The sequence below is a fragment of the Scylla paramamosain genome, unplaced genomic scaffold, assembly GCF_035594125.1.
Source record: "Scylla paramamosain isolate STU-SP2022 unplaced genomic scaffold, ASM3559412v1 Contig5, whole genome shotgun sequence".
NCBI lineage: Eukaryota > Metazoa > Arthropoda > Malacostraca > Decapoda > Portunidae > Scylla > Scylla paramamosain.
Window position 1 is genome coordinate 47,501 of NW_026973670.1, and position 25,000 is coordinate 72,500.

The following is a 25,000-nucleotide window of genomic DNA, read 5'->3' on the forward strand; positions in this document are numbered from 1 at the left end:
CAAGACACCTCCCTCATGTTGATGAAGGATGGGGAACGAGCCACTGAGGCAGAATACTTGAAGAAGTTCAGATCTAAAGGCCGAGGAACACCATCTGGGTCTCGTAACTGTAGAGTGAAAATGTGAATATGTGTAAGTTTAGCTAGTTACTGATGCCTGCTATTTATCACTCCTTCAAAGGCGTCGGCATGTTGGAAGAATCTCGACTTTGTTGTCTTTGCACATTGCAGTCCTCTCTCTCTATGATATTCTAATGATATGGCCTTCCATTTCACAGGAAGATATTTTTCACACCAGCAGCATTTAAGGTTATGTCTGTGATGAAATTTGGACTGATACTTGATCCAGGGAGTGACATAGGTTATGTCTGTGATAGGCTGTGAATAGCTGGGAGAGGGTGTGACAGGTTGTGAGAGGCTGGGAGAGGCTGAGAAAAGACAGTGAGAGGCTGGAAGATGGTGGAGAAAATAATGGGAAACTGGAAAAATGAGAGGGAGAGATGGAAAGAGACACACAGGTACACAGACACACCTGTAGGAAGGCCTCATTAATATCCCCTTATCAGCTGGAGGGAGGGCTACAGGTAATAATCTTTTCTTCTTCCTCATCCGTGCCTCCTCCTCGTCCTCTTCTTCCTCTTCCTCCTCCACTTCGTACTCTGGAACTGGCGACCCCACCACTGGCACCTCGGACATGGCCTCCTGCGGGATGCTAAGGTAGTTAGGGTACTGTCTGAGTTAGCGTGTGTGTGTATGTTGGTTAAGTTTGGTTAAGTGTTAAATAAAGAATGGTATTTTATATTAATTTCAATCTATTTATCCACTTATTATCTGTATTTTTAAGATACATGTAGCATTTGAACTGTAAACCTTTCTAACTGTCTATCTCCTGCACACCCAGCTTGTCAACACCCCTGTGCCTGCAAACGGGTCACTGAACATTAAATAAACTTGTCCGAGTCCCCTACATACACACAAGTGGCTGGCCAGACAATGCATCAACTCAAACAATGGATAAACAGTGGGAATGTGCTGGTCTGAGCCCCCAAAACACACTAGTGCCTGGCCAGACACTGCATAGGCATAGATTATTTTTCCCATTGTAATCAGCTCTACTATTATAAACATATAATTGTAATTTGTAGTAATTATTATTATTATTATTATTTGCTTGTGTTATTGGTATCATTATTTCTTGCAAGTATCTATAATTTGATTGGGTTAAAGTTATGAATTACTTACTATATAATTATGTACTGTTTTTTTTTTTTCATGATAGCTGAATAAAACACTGGTCTTAATAAACCTTAGTATAAAACATTCATTGGTCCACAAAGGCCTTGTGGTCCACAGACTGGCCATCACATATCAGAATGTCTATATACCAGTCTGTCTGTATATATTAACACCAATATATATCATTTAATCAATCAATCACTCTGTAAGGAAAATATACACAAATAAATACAATAACAGCAGATATATATATATATACTCTCTCTCTCTCTCTCTCTCTCTCTCTCTCTCTCTCTCTCTCTCTCTCTCTCTCTCTCTCTCTCTCTCTCTCTCTCTCTCTCTCTCTCTCTCTCACCTGCTGGAGGAGGGAGATCAGCCAAGCCACAGGTAACCCAGGTGTGTGTGGCCCACCTCCACCTCCATGGAACAACCTGAGAGGGAGGAGGTGGTCAGAAGTAGTAGTAGTAGTAGTAGTAGTAGTAGTAGTAGTAGTAGTAGTAGTAGTAGTAGTAGTAGTAAGATTGATTTTCTATCTCTGTCTCTCCTTTCTGTATGTAAAAAACTTTCTCTCTCTCTCTCTCTCTCTCTCTCTCTCTCTCTCTCTCTCTCTCACCTGTATGACATTCCCTGCCTGCACTGTCATGGGGGAGTGGGGCTGTGGGGTTGAAGCATATTGGGGCAACACCTGAATAACCCTTGTTGTGGCGGTAGTGGCAGTGGTGGTGGTGGTGGTGGCAGTGTCAGTCCCCTCAGCTGCATCATAAGGGTACTGGAACTGTTGGAAGGAGGGGGGTTAGTTTGGGGGTTGATAATTGACCTGTGAAAGAATTACTTGTGTGTAATTAGTGACAGTTATATAAGTAATGTGTGTGTGTGTGTGTGTGTGTGTGTGTGTGTGTGTGTGTGTGTGTGTGTGTGTGTGTGTGTGTGTGTGTGTGTGTGTGTGTGTGTGTGTGTGTGAGAGCTCTCCCCTGCCTCTCCTGCTGTGGCTGTGTTGAGTGCCACAGTGCTGCAGTGCCACAGGCAGTGACAACCAGCCTGCCTGCCTCTTCTTACCTGCTGTGGTTGTGGAGGGTAGGGCCAGCTGTACACCTGCTGTGGCTGTTGCTGCTGCTGCTGCTGCTTTAGGGGGAGCAGGGGGCGCAGCGGAGGGCAGCTCTGAGTCGCTCCTGGTGTGGGGCGGGGGACAGAGGCTGTGGTAGGGACTGGTGTGGCTGATGGTGGGTGGGGCGGGGCTCGGGGGCCGGGGGGTGCAGGACGGAGGGCTCGTCGTCGCCGCTGTCGTGTCCCCCGGGGGGGCACCCGCGCCTCTTCCTCCTCCTCCTCCTCCTCCTGTGGCAGGAAGCCCTTCAGGTCAGGGCGGGGCAGCCGCAGCGCACCCTTTGCCCCAAGCCTGAAGGTGATTGGGCCGGGGCGGGCGGGGCGCAGACCTCCTCCTCCCCCACAGGGAGGGGCAGGGAGAGGTTTGGTGGGGATCCAGTGTGTCAGGGCAGGGTGGGGTGGAGGTGGCTCAGGTCCTCCCAGCACACACACTACTGCAATATATAAAATAAATTAGACAGGGCTTAACAACAACAACAACAACAACAATAATTAATAATAATAATAATAAAAAACAATGCTAGGTTAGGTTGCGGGTTCCCAGTCAACAGTTGGCGTCAATAATGAGACAATAATTAAACAATTGCAATAATTACTGTTTAAATAAGATAATACAAAAATAATAAGAGATGCAATTATTTTTTTTATGTAATCTGAACAAAATAATACAAAATAATAGTATTTCTATGTTAATTTAAGCACAGAAACAAATAAATCAATAAAAACAGTACAAAAAACAATAAGATATACAATTATTTTCATGTAATCTTAGCATGAAAATACACAAATAAATAAAATAAAAAAAAATACCAAGATATACAATTATTGGTGTATGATAAGCACAATAATCACTGTTCTGGAAAACAAGATTATTTGAGGCAGTGAATAATGTCACTGGCTCTTCTTGTGCTGTGCATCTGGTGATATCACTGCATGCTGCTCACAGGGGACTAGTTGTCGGCAGTGTCCGAGTGCTGCCTGCTGTTGAAGCTGTGGTAGGACGCTGCGTCTGGTGATGACCATTGAAAACTTCCTGGTGTTGAATTCATAGGAAATAAGGATCACCTGAAGATCCGCCACCCCAGCCGCACTCGGGGTGGCAGATCTTCAGATGAGACAATCCGGGGTGGCGGATCTTCAGGTGATCCCATACTTTTAATGAAGTAAACTTTTTTCTGCATTTTATATCCACTCAGTTTTTTAATGCATTCATGTTGTTAGGTTAGGTTAGGTTAGGTAAGGCTAACCTAACCTAACCTAACCTAACCAAGTGAGAGAGTCTGGGGTGGCGGATCTTCAGGTGAGACAATCTGGGGTGGCAGATCTTCAGGTGATCTGGAAATAATTGTGGTATTACATGTGAAGATGTTAATTGATGTCTCTGTTGCTTTTTGGCAATTAGTTTGATTAATTCTGAGCTTAAAAACAAACAAAAAACCAACTCCAATCAAAATTCTGCGTTTCCCGAGGCCATGACACCATATTTGCCTCGGAACAGACCCCATTCGCAAAGCGCCACGACTGGCCGAGCCCTTAAGCCTTTCCCTCCCACCGGCCAATCAGAATTCACCTTATTTAACCCTTCATATCGACTGTAATTATTCATTTTATCAGTTATTCTTTGTGTGTGTGTGTGTGTGTGTGTGTGTGTGTGTGTGTGTGTGTGTGTGTGTGTGTGTGTGTGTGTGTGTGTGTGTGTGTGTGTGTGTGTGTTTCACTCATATAAAGTATAAGAATACAAGCTTATTTAATTATTTATCAATTAATTTATTTGAAAATAATGTTGAATATTTATTTATTTATTTATCTATTTAATTTCCGTCAGTGTGCCTTGAATTAAGCCAAGCCAGGCCAAAATCATTGTTATATTACAATTACACAATATATTCCAGTAAAAACTTACCATCTAATTCATAAAACAATAAAAGTAACAATAATAATCCATATTTTTATAAGTTAAACTAAATATTACAATGAAAACTGTGTACTTGTCACATCAATAAAGTCAATAATGCTGTACTTGGGTCCTCTCTCTCTCTCTCTCTCTCTCTCTCTCTCTCTCTCTCTCTCTCTCTCTCTCTCTCAGTGTATTTGTGAGATATATAACCACCCAGCCAGCCAGGGACCACAACACGTCACTAATGGTGTACTGGGGTCTTCTCTCTCTCTCTCTCTCTCTCTCTCTCTCTCTCTCTTTCTCAGTGTATTTGTGATATATATAATGTGAATGATGAAATAATGAGTGCAATGGTTGGCTTCACTAATGCACAGCTGGCAACTAACACCACACAGACAGCCAGGGACCACAACACCTCACTAGTGGTGTACTGGGGTCCTCTCTCTCTCTCTCTCTCTCTCTCTCTCTCTCTCTCTCTCTCTCTCTCTGTGTGTGTGTGTGTGTGTGTGTGTGTGTGTGTGTGTGTATCCTCTCTTTCAGCTAGGCAAGGATCCCAATATTCCCCTGTATCAAACAAACAAACAAACAAACAAACAAGGAAATTAAGATGAAATAACTGATACAGGAATGGCAAACATATTTAACGTACCCAAACGAACGCCATATTGAAAAAATAACACCAACAATGAACAAACAACTCGAAAATAATATAAAAATCCGCTAATTTGACCCAAACATCCCCTGCCCTTATCACCCTCTCAGTTTCCTTATTTCCCGGCCTTCCACACCTTATTTCCCTTACCTTGACTATTCCAGGGGCAGGAAATAGTTAATTCCTCTTATTTCCGTCCCTCTTCGTGGCCTATTATACCGGGAATCTTTACATTTCAATTCCTAACACCACATCCACAGCGGCTTTCGATCCTCCATCTTGGACTTGGTCTGGGTCCTTGCTTACATCGGCCTCGCATATAAACCTATAAAATTATCGTACTCAGCTGGGTTTTAGTTCAATAAATGCCTACATTGATATTTCCTCTTCCTTATTATATTTATAGGAACTGCAATAAAGATGAGAGGCAGTAAATAAGACCTACAGCGAGAAATTTAAAATATATTCTGTTAGGGGCATTAGGTCAAGATGCCATTGTGTAAAAGGAAAGCAAATCTGATGAATTAAGATTGTGGGGCAGAACAGAATAGCAATAATGTTTCTGAACGCACAAAATATACAGCAATAGAGGCTTTGCAATTATATACAGGGAAAGGACCGCGTTAACAGAAAGGCCACAGGAATTAGCCAGGTTTCTCCTGTTAAGAATGCAGAAATTTTGCTTATCTGCCACTAAAACACTATAAAAACACCTTTAAAACCTATGTCAGTTTTAATAGAGGCACAGAAGTGTAATTCTTTATTTAAATTAAGAGAAAGGACACAGAAATTAGCCTAGTTCTCAAGATTTTAGAGAAAAATCTGATACAAGAGGAACGGAAGAGAGAAAACATGACATTTTAAGTAAATTTTTCTAAGGTCCTACTGATTAAAACTTTCTTACCTAACATTACCGAGAGAGAGAGAGAGAGAGAGAGAGAGAGAGAGAGAGAGAGAGAGAGAGAGAGAGAGAGAGAGAGAGAGAGAGAGAGAGAGAGAGAGAGAAAGGGTGACAATCCCATATAACATTATCTAAATATTCCCAAAAAGAAGTCCTTATGTAATCTCGGTTATCTGAACAGTCATGTCTCCCAGCGCTGTCATTTTTCCAGCATTCATTCCTCATTCATTGCACAATAAAATCTGATGGTTAACTTACTCGTTTGAGGTGAAATAACGAAGATTAAAGAGCGATTAATATTTCCACTGCACTATATTCAAGACTCGCATCAAACTCCCACTGTCAGGTTTATTTATTTATTTTTGATTTATTTATTTGTTTATTAATGTTATTGTTTTTTCACGGAAATGTTTGTTTTGATTTTTCTGTTTATTTAATTGTTACTTGTTTTGTTTTTTTGTTTTGTCTTATGAGTTAATTATTTCGTTGATTTCGTCATTCATTAATAAAATTATTGATCCATCTATTTGTTTTTTTTTCTTGTGTGTATATGTAATTACGTATTTTTATAATATTAAGAGTTAATTAATTTTTTCTCGTTTGTTTGTCTGTTTTTTTTTTTTTTGTTTCGCGTTTCAAAAAAGAAAATCAGACTATTTATTTCATCTTCGAATGTGGAGAAGTTTTGTTTACTTATTTAATTTTGCCTAAATCAATCGTTTTTAATCGCTGTTTTCAGTAGAAACGTTTATTCTTATTTTTTATTCTGTTTATTTCTCAGTTTTATGACTTTATATTATATGTTTGGACACTTGTGAAAGGTAGCTGATAAACACTGACTACTAACCCTTTAACTACTAACAAACACCATTTATCTCTCTCCCTCGCCAGTCTCCCTATTGCCAACTGTCTTCCACATCTATATAATCAGGAAACCATGTCAAAAAAACTACTTATGGGATGCTGGCGTTAACCATATAACTGCGTAGCCTATCTCCACTCTTCGCCAACATCTAAACACAAACCTATCTACCTTATAATGTCATCTACAGTTATTTTATGATTATTTAAATTGACAAAATTGTTATATTAAGTTGTTTTATATATTAAAATGTTTCCATCATGCCCACATACACACACAAAACCATTTAATTCGTAAACAACACACATGTGTAGCCTATCATTTATCTAGTGTTATTTTCTGATTACATACCGTGAGAAAATTACTCATATTACTTTTATTAGTATGTTTTATTTATTAAACTGCTTCTTTAATGCTTCCATGCACACACACACAACCATTTCTTTCGTAAACACAAAGTTATTTAGGCTATAATCTAATATTATTTCCTGATTCTTATGACTACTAGATTACAAATGGAAGTTTTTTTTCCCTTAAATTTCTCATTTTTCTCTCTATTTCCTTTTATTAAATTTTGCTACACATCTCAAAGCCTTCTCTCTCATTAATATTCGTATATTTGTGCCTATCTTTTATAAAACTCGAAACTATTTCATATTTTCATGTTATTCTTCCATTTATTCATATACATACACTTTTCACTATTCAATTTATCTTATTCTTCTATTTTCTATTATTTTGTTCAGCTTATATTCCGTCTCCTCTTGTTAAGACTAATTAAAGGTCATTTTAGTTCCTCTCAGTCATTTTCATCCACAAAAAACTCATATTTCACTCCTACCTGTTTATTTTCATCCACCTCTTCCACTATTTGCTTCTATTTTCATTCTGCAATATATTTTCCTTCTTATTGTTGCATCATCTACTTTCCCAGAAAAGATTAACCCTTCTGCCCCAGACAACTGCATTTAAAAGGGTTATTTAAACTGACCAGGTTTTAAAAGGTGTTTTTTTTTTTTTATTCTGCAATATATTTTCCTTGTTATTAGTGCATCATCTACTTTACCAGAAAAGATTAACCCTTCTGCCCCAGACAACTGCATTTAAAAGGATTATTTAAACTGACACAGGTTTTAAAGGGTTTTTTTTATATATATATATATATATATATATATATATATATATATATATATATATATATATATATATATATATATATATATATATATAATTTCAGTGTCAGATTAGCAAGATTTTTGCTTGAGAACTAGGCTAATTTCTGTGCCCTTTCTCTTAATTTAAATAAAAAATAACACTTCTGTGCCTTGATTTAAACAAACAGTGATTTTTAAAGGTGTTTTTTATAGAGTTTTAGTGACAAATTATCAAGATTTCTGCATTCTTAACAGGAGAAACTTCCTTGAGAACTAGCCTAATTTCTGTGCCCTTTCTCTTAATTTAAATAAAAAATAACACTTCTGTGCCTTTATTTAAATTGACATAGGTTTTTAAAGGTGGTTTTATAGAGTTTTAGTGTCAGATTAGCAAGATTTTTGCATTCTTAACAGGAGAAACATCTTTGAGAACTAGGCTAATTTCTGTGCACTTTCTCTTAATTTAGATAAAGAATAATACTTCTGTGCCTTGATTTAAATTGACATAGGTTTTTAAAGGTGTTTTTTATAGAGTTTTAGTGACAAATTAGCAAGATTTCTGCATTCTTAACAGGAGAAACTTCCTTGAGAACTAGGCTAATTTCTGTGCACTTTCTCTTAATTTAAATAAAAAATAGCACTTCTGTGCCTTTATTTAAATTGACATAGGTTTTTAAAGGTGGTTTTATAGAGTTTTAGTGTCAGATTAGCAAGATTTTTGCATTCTTAACAGGAGAAACATCTTTGAGAACTAGGCTAATTTCTGTGCACTTTCTCTTAATTTAGATAAAGAATAATACTTCTGTGCCTTGATTTAAATTGACATAGGTTTTTAAAGGTGTTTTTTATAGAGTTTTAGTGTCAGATTAGCAAGATTTCTGCATTCTTAACAGGAGAAACATCTTTGAGAACTAGGCTAATTTCTGTGCCCTTTCTCTTAATTTAATAGAGAATAACACTTGTGTGCCTTTATTTAAACAAACACTGATTTTTAAAGGTGTTTTTTATAGAGTTTTAGTGACAGATTAGCAAGATTTCTGCATTCTTAACAGGAGAAACATCCTTAGGAACTAGGCTAATTTCTGCGCCCTTTCTCTTAATTTAAATAAAAAGTAACACTTCTGTGCCTTTATTTAAATTGACATAGGTTTTTAAAGGTGGTTTTATAGAGTTTTAGTGTCAGATTAGCAAGATTTCTGCATTCTTAACAGGAGAAACATCCTTGAGAGCTATGCTAATTTCTGTGGCCTTTCTCTTAATCTAAATAAAAAATAACACTTCTGTGCCTCTATTTAAACAAACACTGATTTTTAAAGGTGTTTTTTTTATAGAGTTTTAGTGACAAATTAGCAAGATTTCTGCATTCTTAACAGGAGAAACATCTTTGAGAACTAGGCTAATTTCTGTGCACTTTCTCTTAATTTAAATAAAAAATAACACTTCTGTGCCTTTATTTAAATTGACATAGGTTTTTAAAGGTGGTTTTATAGAGTTTTAGTGACAAATTAGCAAGATTTCTGCATTCTTAACAGGAGAAACATCCTTGGGAACTAGGCTAATTTCTGTGCATTTTCTCTTAATTTAAATAGAGACTGAGAGGAACTAAAATGACCTTTAATTAGTCTTAACAAGAGGAGACGGAATATAAGCTGAACAAAATAAAAGAAAATAGAAGAATAAGAGAAACAGAATAGTGGAAAGTGTAGGAATATGAATAAATGGAAGAATAACACGAAAATATGAAATACTTAGAGTTTTATAGGCACAAATATACGAATATTAATGAGAGGGAAGGCTTTGAGGTGTGTAGCAAGATTTAATAAAAGGAAATAGAGAGAAAAATGAGAAATTTAAAGCAAAGAAACTTCCATTTGTAATCTAGTAGTCATTATAAGAATCAGAAAATGATATTAGATTATAGCCTAAATAACTTTGTGTTTACGAAAGAAATGGTTTTGTGTGTGTGCATGGAAGCATTAAAGAAATATTTTAATAAATAAAACAAACTAATAAAGGTAATATAAGTAATTTTCTCACGGTATGTAATCAGAAAATAACACTATGTAAATGATAGGCTACACATGTTTGTTGTTTACAAATTAAATGGTTTTGTGTGTGTATGTGGGCATGATGGTAACATTTTAATATATAAAACAACTTGATATAACAATTTCGTCATGGTAAATAATCCTAAAATAACTCTAGATAGGTTTGTGTTTAGATGTTGGCGAAGGAGTGGAGATAGGCTACCCAGTTATATGGTTAACGCCAGCATCCCATAAGTAGTTTTTTTGACATGGTTTCCTGATTATATAGATGTGGAAGACAGTTGGCAATAGGGAGGCTGGCGAGGGAGAGAGATAAATGGTGTTTCTTAGTAGTTAAAGGGTTAGTAGTCAGTGTTTATCAGCTAGCCTTCACAAGTCTCAAAAAATATAATATAGTCACAAAACTGAGAAATAAACATAATAAAAAGCCAGAATAAACGTTTCTACTGAAAACTGCAATTAAAAACGATTGATTTAGGCAAAATTAAATAAATAAATAAACAAAACTGCTCCACATTCGAAGATGAAATAAATAATCTGATTTTCTTTTTCGAGACACAAAACAGAAGAAAAAACAGAAAAACACACAAGAAAAAAAGAATTAACTCTTAACATTATAAAATATATATAATTATACACACACACAAGAATAAAGCAAATAAATGGATCAAGAATTTTATTAATGAATGACGAGATCAACAAAATAATTAACTCATAAAACAGAACAAAACACAAAACAACCAAAAATTAAATAAACAAAAACTCAAAACAAACATTTATGTGAAAAAAACAACAGTAATAAGCAAATAAATAAAAATAAAATAAATAACCGACGTGGGAGTAGGCTAGTTGGAAGCCGATCGAGTGTAGTGCAGTGGATATATTAATCGCTCTTTAATCTTCGTTATTTCACCTCAAACGGGTAAGTTAGCCGTCAAATTTTATTGTGAAGTGAATGAGGAATGTATGTTGGCAAAATGACAGCGCTGGGAGACGTGACTGTTAAGATATCTGAGATTACATAAGGACTTCCTTTTGGGAATATTTTTATTATGTTATACAGGATAGGCACCCTCTTTCTCTCTCTCTCCTGATACAAGTCTTTAATTGGTATAAGAGTTATAACAAGGGAGATGTAAGCAAAATATTTAGTATCAGCAACCAGGGTAGAACAAGAAATAACGGGTACAAGCTTAAAAATCTGGGAATAACATGGAAATAGGTAGGTATATTTCACAGAGGGACTGCCATCTGTAAGCATGGTCGCTTCTTGCAGCTTCCCTTATTTCTTACGTTCTTAAGGGCTTGAGTGAGTGAGTGTGAGGGTGAGGGGGAAAATTGTGTTTGGTTTTGGTATATGGACATAAGATTTTAGTGAGTGCTCTTGTAAGGATAGGGGAGGAGTGCTTTTCGTCTCCATCAAGGGCTACAGTGATGAGTGCTGGCTTAATAAATTCGTAGGAGATAATATTTTAGTGCTTCTCTTCCCCAACAAAGGTTAATGCGAAGAAAGAGTGTTGTGAGTGAGAATAAGGGTGGTAATAAGTGAGTTAAGGGTGGTAATAAATAAGGTAAGGGTGATAAGTGAGAATAAGGGTGATATTTCAGTGGTTCTCTTCCCCAACAAGGGTTAATGCGAAGAAATAGTGTTGTGATTGAGAATAAGGGTGGTAATAAGTGAGTTAAGGTTGATAATAAGTGAGAATAAGGGTGATATTTTAGTGATTTTCTTCCCCAACAAAGGTTAAGGTGTTGAAAGTGTGTTGTGAGTGTGAGGTGAGTGTGAAAGCTGTGTGCCTTGCCTTGCTATGGGTTTATACATCTCTCATAACACTTCCCTGCCAGACCACCTCTGTGTGTGTGTGTGTGTGTGTGTGTGTGTGTGTGTTATATATAAAATGTAAATAAATAACTGCATTTCTACTGTACTGATGGGAGAAACACGCTTTTAAAAGGCACTATTCAAAGTGGCACACGTTTTTAAAGATGTTTTTTATGGTTTTAGTGTCAAATTAACATTCCTACATTACTAACAGGAGAATCACTCACGAAAACCTCTGCTAATCATCTTTGTGGTCTTTGCAATCAATTGAGAGAGAGAGAGAGAGAGAGAGAGAGAGAGAGAGAGAGAGAGAGAGAGAGAGAGAGTGTGTGTCAGCTAAACCAATTCAACTTGATACGAGTGAAAATCTAATGATCTTCCATTCCCACAGAACTGTCACCCTAACCACGGAGTCCTGGAGATTGTGTTCTGCATTGCCAGCCGGCACAAGCGGTGACAGGCAAGGCATGTGAGGTGTCTCACAGCTTTACTAACTTATGCAGGTACTGCTGCAATGCTATGCCCACAACACTCATTCACTTTATTCTTATTTTTCCTCCTCCTTCTCCTTATTCCTCCTCCTCCTTCTCGTCCTCCTTCTTATTCCTCCTCCTCCTCCTCCTCCTCCTCCTCCTCCTCCTCCTCCTCCTCCTCCTCCTCCTCCTCCTCCTCCTCCTCTCCTCCTCCTCCTCCTCCTTATTTCTCCTCCTCCTTCTCGTCCTCCTTCTTATTCCTCCTCCTCCTCCTCCTCCTCCTCCTCCTCCTCCTCCTCCTCCTCCTCCTCCTCCTCCTTATTCCTCCTCCTCCTCCTCCTCCTCCTCCTCCTCCTCCTCCTCCTCCTCCTCCTCCTCCTCCTCCTCGTACTAGCTTATTGGCTAAATGACTTGTGGCTTATTGAGGCTTATTGGTGACTGGCTTAGTGAGGCTTATTGGTGACTGGCCAATGGGGTGAGATTTTATCTTGGCCACAACACTTATAAAAGAAGAATTACCAAAGATGGAATGTTATCACAACATCTGCCCTCTGACATCACATATAAGTCATTGCTGATAGGTATATTAACTGTACTGTTATCTCATCCTAGTTCAGGGCTTAGTAAGAGGAGTTAGTATCTTATAATTCTCTCTGAGCTCTCTCTCTCTCTCTCTCTCTCTCTCTCTCTCTCTCTCTCTCTCTCTCTCTCTCTCTCTCTCTCTCTCTCTCTCTCTCTCTCTCTCTCTCTCTCTCTCTCTCTCTCTCGCTCGCTCGCTTTACGCTGATGACGTAAAGAAACTAATTGTGTCTATTTTCCTAAGTTTTAACAAGTATATTTAAATCCTTTATTTATCTTATATAATGGTACAGTCAATGGTTATCATTGAAACACTTTATATAAGCACACACTATCTTTATGATCTTGGTTGAAAATAATGAAAATATGGAAAGTACGTATCTCAAAGTTCTCAGTCTCAGGGTGAGACGAAACTTTCTTTCAAAACAAGGGCACCAAAAGTGGTCAGTGAACAAGTATGCTGATTATTCAAGAACACCTTTTCAACATATCACTCCTAATACCAGTGTTGGACATTCTCATACTGATCTTCATAAAAGGTGTCTCCAGGCATTCTGTATTATATCCAAAGCATATTTAACATGGTAGATTTTTTTCACAATTTTCTCAGCTATTGCTGGTTGTAGATTGTTATGTTGGCCTGCTGATACTTGTGTGTGTGTGGAATATTTGTCTTCTCATGTTAATTATCAGGGAGTTACTGTACTTTCTGTACTTAACTCCATGGATAAATCACTTGTCATACTTCAGAGAATGACTGGTAATGAAATATTTTCATATTCACAACATTCTAATCTGTCTTTGTTTCACAGTGGGTGTAGTTATGCTGTTGTGGCCGAAGCCGGGTTTGCGGTCTTGGGCTTGCGCCCGTTCGGCTTCCTGCTGGACACAGTGCCACGACAGCATATCTGTGCCTGCTGTGAAACAAAGAGAGATGAGGGAACGTGAGGCATCTCCTTCCAGTGGAATGTTGTTAATTCAAACCAAGGATGTAAAGCATGTGTGAATTCAAAAGGAAGAGAGTGGTATGGAAGTTGGAAGATTTTCAGAGGATCTCTCATCCCAAAACTGTGATACAGTATTTTTGTGAAAGCTGAATGTCAGAGAATTTCATTGACATGATGTTTCATTAACACAAAAGAAAATGTGATCAGAATTGGCCTCAAGAGAAACACAATGGGTGCACTTCATACTGTACTTACAAGCTCTTGTGTTGCCACAAGGTGACAGTATTATCATTCACTGAAAAGTGTTTCATTAGTACAGGAAGTAAAAAAAAAAAATAATAAAATAATACTACATGAGATGCCAATCACACTGCATTAAAATATGCAAAGCTAGTATGCTTCAATAACAGACAAAACATGAAGATAAAAAAAAAAAAAAAAAAAGTGAAAAGATTAGACCTTGATTTTTAGGTTAGGTTAGGTTAGGTTAATACACTGAAAACTTGTTTCTTAGATATGCTGTCATGAAATGGAGATGTAATATTTCTATTGTGATATGCTGTCAAACATAATATATATGTCTTTATTACACTCTGACATTTCTCCTTACAATGTATCATTACATTTTAACCATACATAGTTACTGTCAAATATGATATATGTACTTGCCTTTATTACACTTATGACATTTCTTGCATACAATACTACATTTTGACTGTACATATTTACCATCTTGAAAATTCTCCTAATAAAAGTGCACTCCTTTCATCAGTGATCCATTAAACAAGCCTTTCTTGCAGGATGAGAGTACAGGCTGCAGGCACAGACTGTTTGACGAGGCAGTTATCGCCACAGCACTTAGGGAAGTACTGAAGGGCCTTGAGTATTTCCACAACAACGGACAAATCCACAGGTATCACCCGGAGGCAGAGTCTGCGTGCCGAGGACGGCATTGTTTACCCATCAGTGAATAGGTACTGGATGTTAGCTGAATAGTTGTCATCTTGTCTCTTGGCTGGAGTGCAAGGCTAGCAGTCTTACCCTCCTGTGTGTGTGTGTGTGTGTGTGTGTGTGTGTGTGTGTGTGTGTGTGTGTGTGTGTGTGTGTATTTACCTAGTTGTATTGTACAGGGCATGAGCCTAAGCTGTGTGCGTGTGTGCGTGCATGCGCACTTAGTCTAAGAGAGCAGATATGGTCTCATCACATCCTAAGGGGCAATCAAGATACATGTTGTAAGAAATAACCAGATGCTTGCAAAAATATTAGCAATGGAAAACATTCAACATCTCTTTCTTTGTGTTTGATGTTGTCAGCATTTAGGTGGATGTTGAGGCAGCTCAATGTGGTACAAAGTAATGGAGATTGTGTGTGTGTGAGTGGGTACATCAAATTCCCTTTGAAACACTAACAAAAACATGGTGTATCTCTCCTCACACACAGGGAGGGTTTGGATATTTTGTCAAAAACAGCTTGCTTTGAGTCCTCAGTAGTACAACTCTGTATGCCTCTGTTACGCTAAACTAAATGGCACTAAACTCACATCCTTTGTATTGAAAATGCAATAAGATTAAAATCTCTTGGTTGAGAGATTTTGGTGTGGCAAGATTAAGAAGAGGCAGGAGTGTGCTGTTTCCAGATGACTGCATCAGTGTAGGAGGCTGTTACCTTTTCACCTGTTCTCCATCCTAATCTATTTACACTTGTTTCCTTAACTTGAGTTCCTTATCTCTCATGCATTCTTTCCTGCCCCTCCTCCTCCTCCTCCTCCTCCTCCTCCTCCTCCTCCTCCTCCTCCTCCTCCTCCTCCTCCTTGTTCTTCTTGTTCTTGTTCTTTTTCCTCTTCCTCCTCCTCCTCCTACTTATTCCTCCTCCTCCTCCTCCTCCTCCTGCTGGCTTATTGGCTAAATGACTTGTGGCAATATATAAATTCATTGTCTCTCTTTCTCTCTCCTCCTCCTCCTCCTCCTCCTCCTCCTCCTCATTCTTCTTCTTTAATCCTTTGAGAGAGAGAGAGAGAGAGAGAGAGAGAGAGAGAGAGAGAGAGAGAGGGGGGGGCAGGGGGAGGGAAGATTAACCAGAAAGAATTTTAATTAAGTGAAAGAGAGAGAGAGAGAGAGAGAGAGAGAGAGAGAGAGAGATCTAGTTATAATTTCAACTTTCAATATATATTATTTATATGAATTACAAATACACATACTTCTTCTCCTCCTCCTCCTCCTCCTCCTCCTCCTCCTCCTCCTCCTCCTCCTCCTCCTCCTCCTCCTCCTCCTCCTCCTCCTCCTCCTCCTCCTTATTCTTCTTCTTCTTCTTCTTCTTCTTCTTCTTCTTCTTGTTCTTTTTCCTCCTCCTCCTCCTCCTCCTCCTCCTCCTCCTCCTCCTCTCATCATCATCATCATCAGCATCAACTGAGAAAACTTGATATTAGAGAAACTTTCAGAGAGAGAGAGAGAGAGAGAGAGAGAGAGAGAGAGAGAGAGAGAGAGAGCATCTATATGAAGAGCTGTCTTTAATCCCCTCGACCTCTTTGTGAGAGTGTGTGTGTCTTCTTCTTCTTCTTCTTCTTCTTCTTCTTCTTCTTCTTCTTCTTCTTCTTCTTCTTAATCCCTCTTCCTTTCTTTCTTTCTTTTTTTTTCTTTTTTCTTTCTTTTTCTTTCCTTCTCTCTTCTTCTTCTTCTTCTTATATATATATTCTTCTTATATATATTCTTACTTCTTTTCCTCGTTACTCTTCACTATTGTACACTTCACTTGTACAAAGCTAGCAGCTGGGGGATGAGAAAAACTGGTGGAGAACACTCAGAACACCTAACTTCATAGAAACTGTTTTAGCTAGAGATGAGATGAAGAGTTTCTAGTTCAGATTATAACTGAAGGGCAGACTGAGGATGTTCAGTAGAAGAGGGGGATGGTTGAGTGTCACTGAAGAAGAGGGGATAGTTGCCTGGAAGGTTGTGTCGAGTTGATAGATGGAAGAATTAAGTCTTTGGTGCATTGAACAATGCTAGGTTTGCTCGGTCACAATCAGAAATTTTAGAGAGTTGAGAAGTCAGGCATTCTGTGGCTTCCTTGTGAGAATTGTTTACTTCCTGAAGGGTTCGATGTCTACAAAAAAGACATGGAAAAGTGCAAGGTGGTATCATCAGTGTAGGAATGGATAGGACAAGAAGTTTGGTTTAGAAGATCATTAACAAAAAATAAGAAGAGAGTGAGTGATAGGACAGAACCCTGAGAAACACCACTGTTAATAGATTTAGAAGAACAGTGACTGTCTACCACAGCAGCAATAGAATGATCAGAAAGGAAACTTGAGATGAAGTTACAGAGAGAAGGATAGAAGCCATAGGAGGATAGTTTGGAAATCAAAGCTTTATGCCAGACTCTATTAAAAGCTTTTGTTATGCACAAGCCAACAGCAGCAAGTTTCACCAATATCCCTAAAAGAGGATGACCAAGACTCAGTAGGGAACTCCATAAGATCACCAGTAGAGTGGCCTAGACAGAACCCATACTGGCAATCAAATAGAAGGTTGTGAAATAATAGATGTTTATGAATCTTCCTGTTGAGAATAGATTCAAAACTTTGGAGAGGTAGGAAATTACAGCAATAGGACGATAATTTGAAGGATTAGAATGGTCACCCTTTTTAGGAACAGGCTGAATTTTGGCAAACTTCCAGCAAGAAGGAAAGGTAGATATTGATAGACAAATTTGGAAGAGTTTGATTAGGCAAGGTGCAAGCACAGAGGCACAGTTTCAGAAAACAATGGGAGGGACTCCATCAGGTTTGTAAGCTCTCTGAGGGTTAAGGCTAGCCAGGGCATGGAAAACATCACTGCAAGGGATTTTCATAGGTAGCGTGAAGTAATCGGAGGATGGAGGAGACGGAGGAACAGACCCTGAATTATCCAAGGTAGAGTTTTTAGCAAAGGTTTGAGTGAAGAGTTCAGCTTTAGAAATAGATGAGATGGCAGTAGTGCCATGAAGAAGCAAAGTTATTGGAGATGTTTTTGGCTAGGTGCAAGAAATTACAAGGGGAGTTAGATCTTGAAAGATTTTGACACTCTTTTAATGAAGAACACACACTTGTTTAGGTCATGCTGATACAGGTTAGGAATTTAATGGGACAGACTTGACTATTTTACAATTTTAATGTGTATGTATATATATAGACCTTAATTATCAATATAATATACAACTAAATCTTGATTAGTAAAATATATTTTCTAAAACCCCCTGAAATAACCACTTAAACTTTTTTGGGGGGATTTAAGAGTTTTTTTTCAGGGGGGGGGCATTAATGCTAAGCCTGGAGGCAGGAGGGTGACAGTGGAGTTTTTAAGCTGGTAAATGGCTTTCTGGGTCAACACAAGATCAGCTGCCATATATATCACTAACACTCCCTGCTGCAGCTATGCCAATGAATGTGCTTTTTCTTTCATTTTCAGCTCCTGGTGACCTATGGTAAAGCACAACAACAAAACTGTAAGCATCCAAAATTAGTCAATGATGGGTTGCGTGAAGCCTGATGGAGTCGTCAGTTATGGATGCTGCTTCCGTGGCAGCTGGACCAGCACTGGTGTTGGATGTGTATGAACAGCTACACAAGCGTCTCAGCTGCTGTGAGATGTATGATGACTGTGTTCTAGCACATGATGGATATGCAACTCAAATATATCCACATTTTTTCCATATGTGCTTTTCACCTGCATTTTTGCTGTATAGATTTCTTTTGTGGTGACTACAGTCGGCTCGCCACTAATGTGCAGTATTCTGATGCAAATCACGTATACTGCCTGGGATCAGCTTGCTTGCGAGTCGTACCCTAACGGAATTTAAAGCCTACTGCATGGATGGTCCGCAACAAATTGTAAAAATGTCTGTAACACTGATATCGAGGTAGCAAGTGCAGTTCCAATCCCAACATCACTAGCACTATACACAGTGATGCAAGTTTGGTGAGAAGAATGAGCTGTAACTGCTGCAGCTGCCACCATTGATAGTGACATCAACAGTGAGCATTCATCAGCTGTTTGTGTAAACAGTGGCTCAGTGTGGTCTTTTAATGAATGTTTGTGTACTGTATAAGTCTTAATTCATTATTTAAAAAAATATTTTTACAACTCCTATGTTTGTATTACCTTCAGTTGTATCCATGAACAATCTGAATGCTATAAGTAGTTTGGAAATATTTAAATTCTTGAGGGTTGTCTCACACAGGCTGGAACCATAGTCTTTTTTTGCCATTGCTTTCATTAAAACTCTAAAGTAAATCACATCTAATCTAATCTAATGAACCTACCCCATGGTGTCAAAAGAGCATCCCTTCAGCTGCATCTTTATTATTTCCAGGAAAAAAAAGTGCAGAGATTAGGAGTATAAATGTCCTAAAACTGAACTTGGGACCTGACAGTCATCATGGTCTCAATGTCTAAGGTGTCATCCTTGTGTTCTCTCAGTGAGAGGTTCAATCCCTGGCTGGCTACAACTTGTCATGGCTAAAGACTTATCTCATCTTGAGATCAATTTCTCATTGTTTCCATAGAATGAATGTCCATGTGGGGAGCATGACACAAGTCACAAGGGTTGGTACCAAATCTGATGAGTAGGGCAGCTGCAAAGGGATAATCATGCATCTGAGAAGCCCATGCATTATAAGAGATAATATGTAAGAGAGGGTGCATCATCATCATCATCATCATCATCATGGAGCATCCATTTAGCCTTGCACCACATTTCAAGCCATATCTGCCAAAATTAATGTCCTCAGATGCCTCAAAACACTTGAGTAGAACTGGCAGTTGATGATCTTTTTTGGGGGATGAATTCATGATGAACTATCCTATGAATCTCAAAGACATTGAATAAAAATGCTCTTAGTGGTTTTCCAGACCTGCCTCATGCCCTGCATGGAGATGCTGGACTCTTCTATTGTAAAGACTTGTTTGGGTTAGGGGGTTATACCTGTAAACCCAAATTTTGTTCCCAGAGATGTCCTTTGACATGAAGGTTGGGTCATTCATGGCTGGCTGACAGAATTCCTGACAGACTTTGGCCTGATGCTTCTTCTGTCCATTGTGGAGATGATTCTGCACAAACAGTAGATGCTTGACATGCTTTGAGAACAACACTTCCAGAATAAGTTTCAGGGGTGACAACAGTGCTGAATGTGCTGCTGTATTGCTGCTCAAATGGACTATTTTCAAAGAGATGGTGCCCAAATGCAAATTAAGTAAGTGCTGTAGGTAAAAGTAATTTTTTCATACCAACTGTTTATTTGTCAAAATATAGTGTAGACTATCTTTTATGCTCCAAGCACACATATGTTAGCACATAAACACATCACTGAAAAGTGTATCAAGCTTCCTTGACAATGCAGCTTCAAGTAAATGAATGACACATGTTATACAATTTTTTCTGCTGATAGTTATAATCATATGAACAGGAACATTCATAATGCTAATATGCTAATCAATATAAATAACCATCTTTATGATATCTATATTCTTATCTTTGTAATGAGATACTTAAACATTAGTTAAGCAGGAAATCTTAAAAAGAGAGACCATTGGTGGTGGCTGAAGCCACTGAACACATGTTTTCTTTTGTCTGGCCATTATGGAACACATACTGGCAATTAGATAGAAAGTTGTCAAGTGATAGATGTTTAAGAATCTTCCTTTTGAGGATAAATTCAAAAACTTCAGATAGGCAGAAAATTAAAGCAACAGGACAGTAGTATGAGGGATTAGAATGGTCACCCTTTTCAGGAACAGACTGAATGTAGGCAAACTTCCAGCAAGAAGTAATATTATTACATGTTGACACACAGAGTTGAAAGAGTTTGACTTGGCAAGGTGCAAGCACAGAAATGCAGTTTTGAAGAACAAGAGGAGGGACCCCTCCAAGCTTTCCAAGGGTTTAGGGCAGCGAAGGCATGGAAAACATCATTGTGAAGAATTTTACTAGATAGCATCAAGTAGTCATAGGGTGGAGGAGAGGGAGGAACAAGCCTTCAATCAAACTTCCAAATAACAAACTATTAGCAGTGAATTTGTCCACAAGGAAGCAAAAGGAGCAAGCAATCCCTTTGTTTCCTGGAATTCAGTAAGTAGGGAAGTAAATGACTGGATCAAAACTCACACAAAGGCAACCAATTGGAAACCAAGGGAATCAAACATCATCATGACAAAGAACACAAGGAATAGAACTTTCATGGCTAAAGCAACTGAGGAAAAACCAATGTGGTCACTTTTTGACAACCAATTCCTAACTGTCACAAGCCTCACTCCACTACCACACAGGGTCAAAGGTCAATTTTAAGGCCGTATCATTTCAAAGTATAATCACAGTACCACAATAAAAATACAAACACAATCTCTTCAAATCATAATGGATGAACAAACTCACACACACACACACACACACACACACACACACACACACACACACACACACACACACACACACACACAAGCCAGACATGAACAACACCACCACTGGTCATTGCTTGTTTGAGAGCAGAGATAAAATACTGGACAACTTCTTGACTTGGTAATGCTGTTGTGTCCGCCATCTGAGGTCCATTCCTGCAGTCACCGACAGCTGCACTCAGCTAAGTGGAGGAAAGGAAAGTCTGAGTGTGATGCAGGTGGTGGTGGTGGTGGTGGTGGTGTGGTGTGGTATATTGGTGTTGATAGATGAAAAGAATTAAAGTCAAATGAAATTATCAGAAAAAATAAGAGAAGAAGAGAATGTGGAAGATCTGAGAGACACAACAAGCACAACAGACCATTCAGGGCAAGACAGAACAAAAGGTGTTTTACTGACTATACAACAAGCATGACAGACACAGGACAATGGAGGACAGGCAAGTCCACCCCTTGAAGCACAGCAACGCAGAACAAGGAAAAAAAACACAACAGCTTCTCAGTCAGGACAAAACAGAAGAACAGCACACCATTTCTTCCTCTGTGCCAGAAAACATTGTAAAGCAGCCACGTTTCAGACCAGGCCAGGCACAGATGTACTGAACCAATAGCAAACCACAGACACACACAAGCCAACTAACACACAAACATATATTACTTAGAGCCATGCACATAAACAAACACAAATATTAAGCTATGTTGCTTGAATTTTTTTTTTTTTAGGCATGCAATAAAATTATTAAAGATGCTGTTTGCAAAATACTAAACACAATAACTATACACAAAAATTTATGATGCATTGGTTAAGACCTGTAGTGTGTGTGTGTGTGTGTGTGTGTGTGTGTGTGTGTGTGTGTGTGTGTGTGTGTGTGTGTGTGTGTGTGTGTGTGTGTGTGTTTGTAAATACTTTGAATATAACTTTATGTCAAACTTCATTGAATTCACCAAATAAATAAATATTGATAAAATATCAAACTTCCTTTTAACTCCAATAAAAATCCCAATATTAACAAGAAAATCAGGTTAGACTTTCTGGTACATTCTGAAACAAGTCTGGCCACACCTCCACAACTTCCCAAAGCCTCTAGTTGAAGAGACACAGGTTTTCAAGAGAGTTTTTTATGGTTCTTCTGACAGATACACAACATTTCTACAGTATCAACAGGAGAAACTCTCTGTAGCCTCGGAAGACAGTGACTGAGAGCACAGCAACCCTCAACAAATATACATACTCACCGGTCAACTATGAAGGCCACCAGGGTACACAACAGGGCCGTAATGTGCAACTACAGAGGGGACTCCAATGGTGGTGGTGGTGGTGGTGGTGGTGGTGGTGGTGGTGGTGGGGGTGGTGGTGGTGGTCACATATCCTGGTATCTGTATAGAAAGAAAGAGATTAGATTCACTGGCTTGAATTATGGAATAGTGAAAGGCTATAAATAAATAAATATAATCCTTTGCTTTGTTGGGTAGCAAGCTGTTTTATAAAAGCAAGTTTCTCATTAGCTTTGACTTTTGTTGAACATGCATGCAAGGTAACAATGTTAAAAGTTGGTAGTGAAAGCAAGTCCTGAAATTTTTGAGAAGGCATGGCAAAATCCTGTTTTCTTTTTGATACAAAACACCACTGCTACATTGTCACCTTAACTGGATCAAACAACTCACCTACTTTCTTAAATACATTCTTTCTCCTTTAGAACAGTTATCTTGGCTATGTAGTCTGTAGTTTTGACTAAACCTGCAAACCCACAAAACCAAACTGTATATAACTGTGTAAATCCAAGCACAGCAGATAACACACATAATACAATTACCATAATAGTGGAGAGAGAGAGAGAGAGAGAGAGAGAGAGAGAGAGAGAGAGAGAGAGAGAGAGAGAGAGAGAGAGAGAGAGAGAGAGAGAGAGAGAGAGAGAGAGAGAGAGAGAGAAAGTGGAAACTCATATCATACCAATATTTCATAACATCCTGAGAAACATATAACACAGAGTTTGCAAAACTAAGGATCCTGAAGTAACTCATACCATTGTCAATATTATTATACATTACATACTGCAGCCTTTCCATACCCTACAGTGGATTGTCAATAAATTGGATATTACAAGGAAAATATTAAGTCAAAAGACTCACCTCATAGAGCTTCTGTCTCTCCCTGTCAAGAGGCTTTTGCAGCAATATGGCTCCTGTTGTCTGATCTATGGTGAAGGTCTGCCAGTGTCCCAAAGTGTCTTTTAGGATCCTGTAACGGACTGCTCCATTGATGCCAATGTCCTGATCTGTAGCTCTCACCTGTATCACCAGGCTCCCAACAGTACCATTCTGTAACAAACATATTAAAGTAAATATCCCAAGACTTATCATTAACCAACTACAGTGTAAATTAATCAGTAAAATTACTGGTAAAACTGAATAAGTCTTATTTTATAGTTCAATAATTTACATTATTGTCTACTTAAGTGATAATGATCTCTATTGCAAAATGAGTTTAGAGGAGATGGAGACTGTTCTGTCATGGCTATCACATAGGAAATGCTCTCAGAGGGAGATAAGAGTTAGGATAAAATAGATAGATTTCCTAGATTGTCATGATACTGACAACTTTCTTGGTTGAAACTGTTAGTTTGACATAAAAAAAAAATTAAATTAAAAAAATAAAATAAAATAAAAAATAAGTGGAATATATGCATCATTTTCATTCTTTGAATCAATTACAATTATATATATTGGTGACAGTTCATAATTTTAAAGAAAGCAAATCCTTTGGAACTGAAACTTACAATGCAACATATTTTGTGTATCTTAATCCAAATTTTCTCCTATGAAATTACATAAAAACTTATTGTTTGTCAAGATTATAAGGATAGATGCACAAAAAGACATAAAGGCAGCGCAGTATACAAACCTCTGGCACTTTGATTGTAACATTTTCAGATGGAGAGACAAACTGTGGAGCATGGTCATTCAAGTCTAGTACACATATATTAATATGAGACAAAACAGAGTTTGGTGGGAATCCTCTGTCTTGTGCTTGAACCTCCAATGAATAGTTTCCATAATGGCCAACAAGGGGCTTGGCAGCAAATATTTCAGCTGCTGTTTTTTTCTATATTGCGGATCTCAAACGGACCTGAAATATAAAACATGATGTGATGAGTGTTGCAGAGCATAGCCTAAAGGATGTACATTTCATTTGCACATCATTCAATTTGTAAAATATTATATTTCAAAGTTATCATCACCCAAAGCAGAGGTAAGGCTAACTGGCATGTGTAAATAATCTAAACCATACAATAGTATCTGAAAATAGCAAAGACACTGATGGGGTTTTAACATGTTTCTTGTAAATTCTACACACCAGCCTTCACAATGAAACTGTCTCCTTATCCACACAACTTTGATACAATGCCACAAGAAATTTTAAATAGAATGTACAAAACCTTACCTTTCTCATTTCCACCTTCAATGGAAAAAAGGATCCTGCCATTGGGTGAGTTTATGTCATCACCATCAGTGGCATGCACCACAGTGATGGTTTCCCGAGGCTGGTGAAACTCGGTAATCATGGTGCAGTCTTCCCGCTCCTCAAACACAGGCACTTCATCATTGATGTCAGCAACTGTCACACTGAAATAGCAGCAAGTAATCTATGTCACTCTGATTATAATATTCCCTGCTACAATGATATATTCTATATAGGAGATACAAATAACAGACCATAATACCATAGGACAACATATCATAGGGAGCAACTGCACTATCTGAAATTATACTAAACATCTTATTTACTCTAAACATTTAGTCATGACAAATGAGACATGGAAAATAAAAAAGCAACACACACACACACACACACACACACACACACACACACAAGTATTTAACTCACCCAAGCTGCATGAAGG

At 38.2% G+C, this 25,000-nt stretch overlaps 2 protein-coding genes and 2 long non-coding RNA genes across 8 annotated transcripts in view; 1 reads left to right on the forward strand and 3 right to left on the reverse strand.

The window, feature by feature from the left end:
* Positions 1 to 1,061, reverse strand: part of LOC135096594 (uncharacterized) — a 3,868-nt gene extending 2,807 nt beyond the window's left edge. The window contains exons 1-2 of the long non-coding RNA XR_010264845.1: positions 532 to 1,061; positions 1 to 107 (exon numbers count right to left, since the gene is read on the reverse strand). The exon at positions 1 to 107 is cut by the window's left edge and continues 111 nt beyond it. This is a non-coding gene — a long non-coding RNA (uncharacterized LOC135096594). The remainder of the gene's footprint in view (positions 108 to 531) is intronic.
* LOC135096613 (serine proteinase stubble-like) overlaps positions 1 to 3,841 on the reverse strand; it is a 27,261-nt gene extending 23,420 nt beyond the window's left edge. Inside the window, exons 1-4 of the mRNA XM_063998242.1 lie at positions 3,837 to 3,841; positions 3,281 to 3,441; positions 2,292 to 2,770; positions 1,849 to 2,010 (exon numbers count right to left, since the gene is read on the reverse strand). Coding sequence (XP_063854312.1) covers positions 1,849 to 2,010; positions 2,292 to 2,770; positions 3,281 to 3,441; positions 3,837 to 3,841 — 807 coding nt within the window. The remainder of the gene's footprint in view (positions 1 to 1,848; positions 2,011 to 2,291; positions 2,771 to 3,280; positions 3,442 to 3,836) is intronic.
* Positions 3,842 to 10,470: 6,629 nt separating this feature from the next.
* LOC135096649 (uncharacterized) lies at positions 10,471 to 22,387 on the forward strand. 2 transcript variants are annotated; one of them, XR_010264885.1, is made up of 4 exons: positions 10,471 to 10,772; positions 12,064 to 12,175; positions 14,472 to 14,645; positions 22,236 to 22,387. It is a non-coding gene; the product is annotated as an uncharacterized LOC135096649 (long non-coding RNA). The 2 variants fall into 2 exon arrangements; XR_010264884.1 differs by lacking the exon at positions 22,236 to 22,387 and adding an exon at positions 18,117 to 18,791 and having other exon boundaries at positions 10,494 to 10,772.
* LOC135096647 (cadherin EGF LAG seven-pass G-type receptor 2-like) overlaps positions 18,995 to 25,000 on the reverse strand; it is a 72,020-nt gene continuing 66,014 nt past the window's right edge. For 2 of the 4 annotated variants that reach the window (XM_063998337.1, XM_063998336.1), the window contains 7 exons: positions 24,985 to 25,000; positions 24,541 to 24,722; positions 24,001 to 24,225; positions 23,229 to 23,417; positions 22,764 to 22,836; positions 22,335 to 22,475; positions 18,995 to 21,283 (listed from right to left, as the gene is read on the reverse strand). The exon at positions 24,985 to 25,000 is cut by the window's right edge and continues 130 nt beyond it. In XM_063998337.1, the coding sequence (XP_063854407.1) occupies positions 24,185 to 24,225; positions 24,541 to 24,722; positions 24,985 to 25,000 (239 nt within the window). In that variant the 3' untranslated portion in view covers positions 18,995 to 21,283; positions 22,335 to 22,475; positions 22,764 to 22,836; positions 23,229 to 23,417; positions 24,001 to 24,184. The remainder of the gene's footprint in view (positions 21,284 to 22,334; positions 22,476 to 22,763; positions 22,837 to 23,228; positions 23,418 to 24,000; positions 24,226 to 24,540; positions 24,723 to 24,984) is intronic. The other 2 variants (XM_063998338.1, XM_063998339.1) reach the window with 2 other exon arrangements.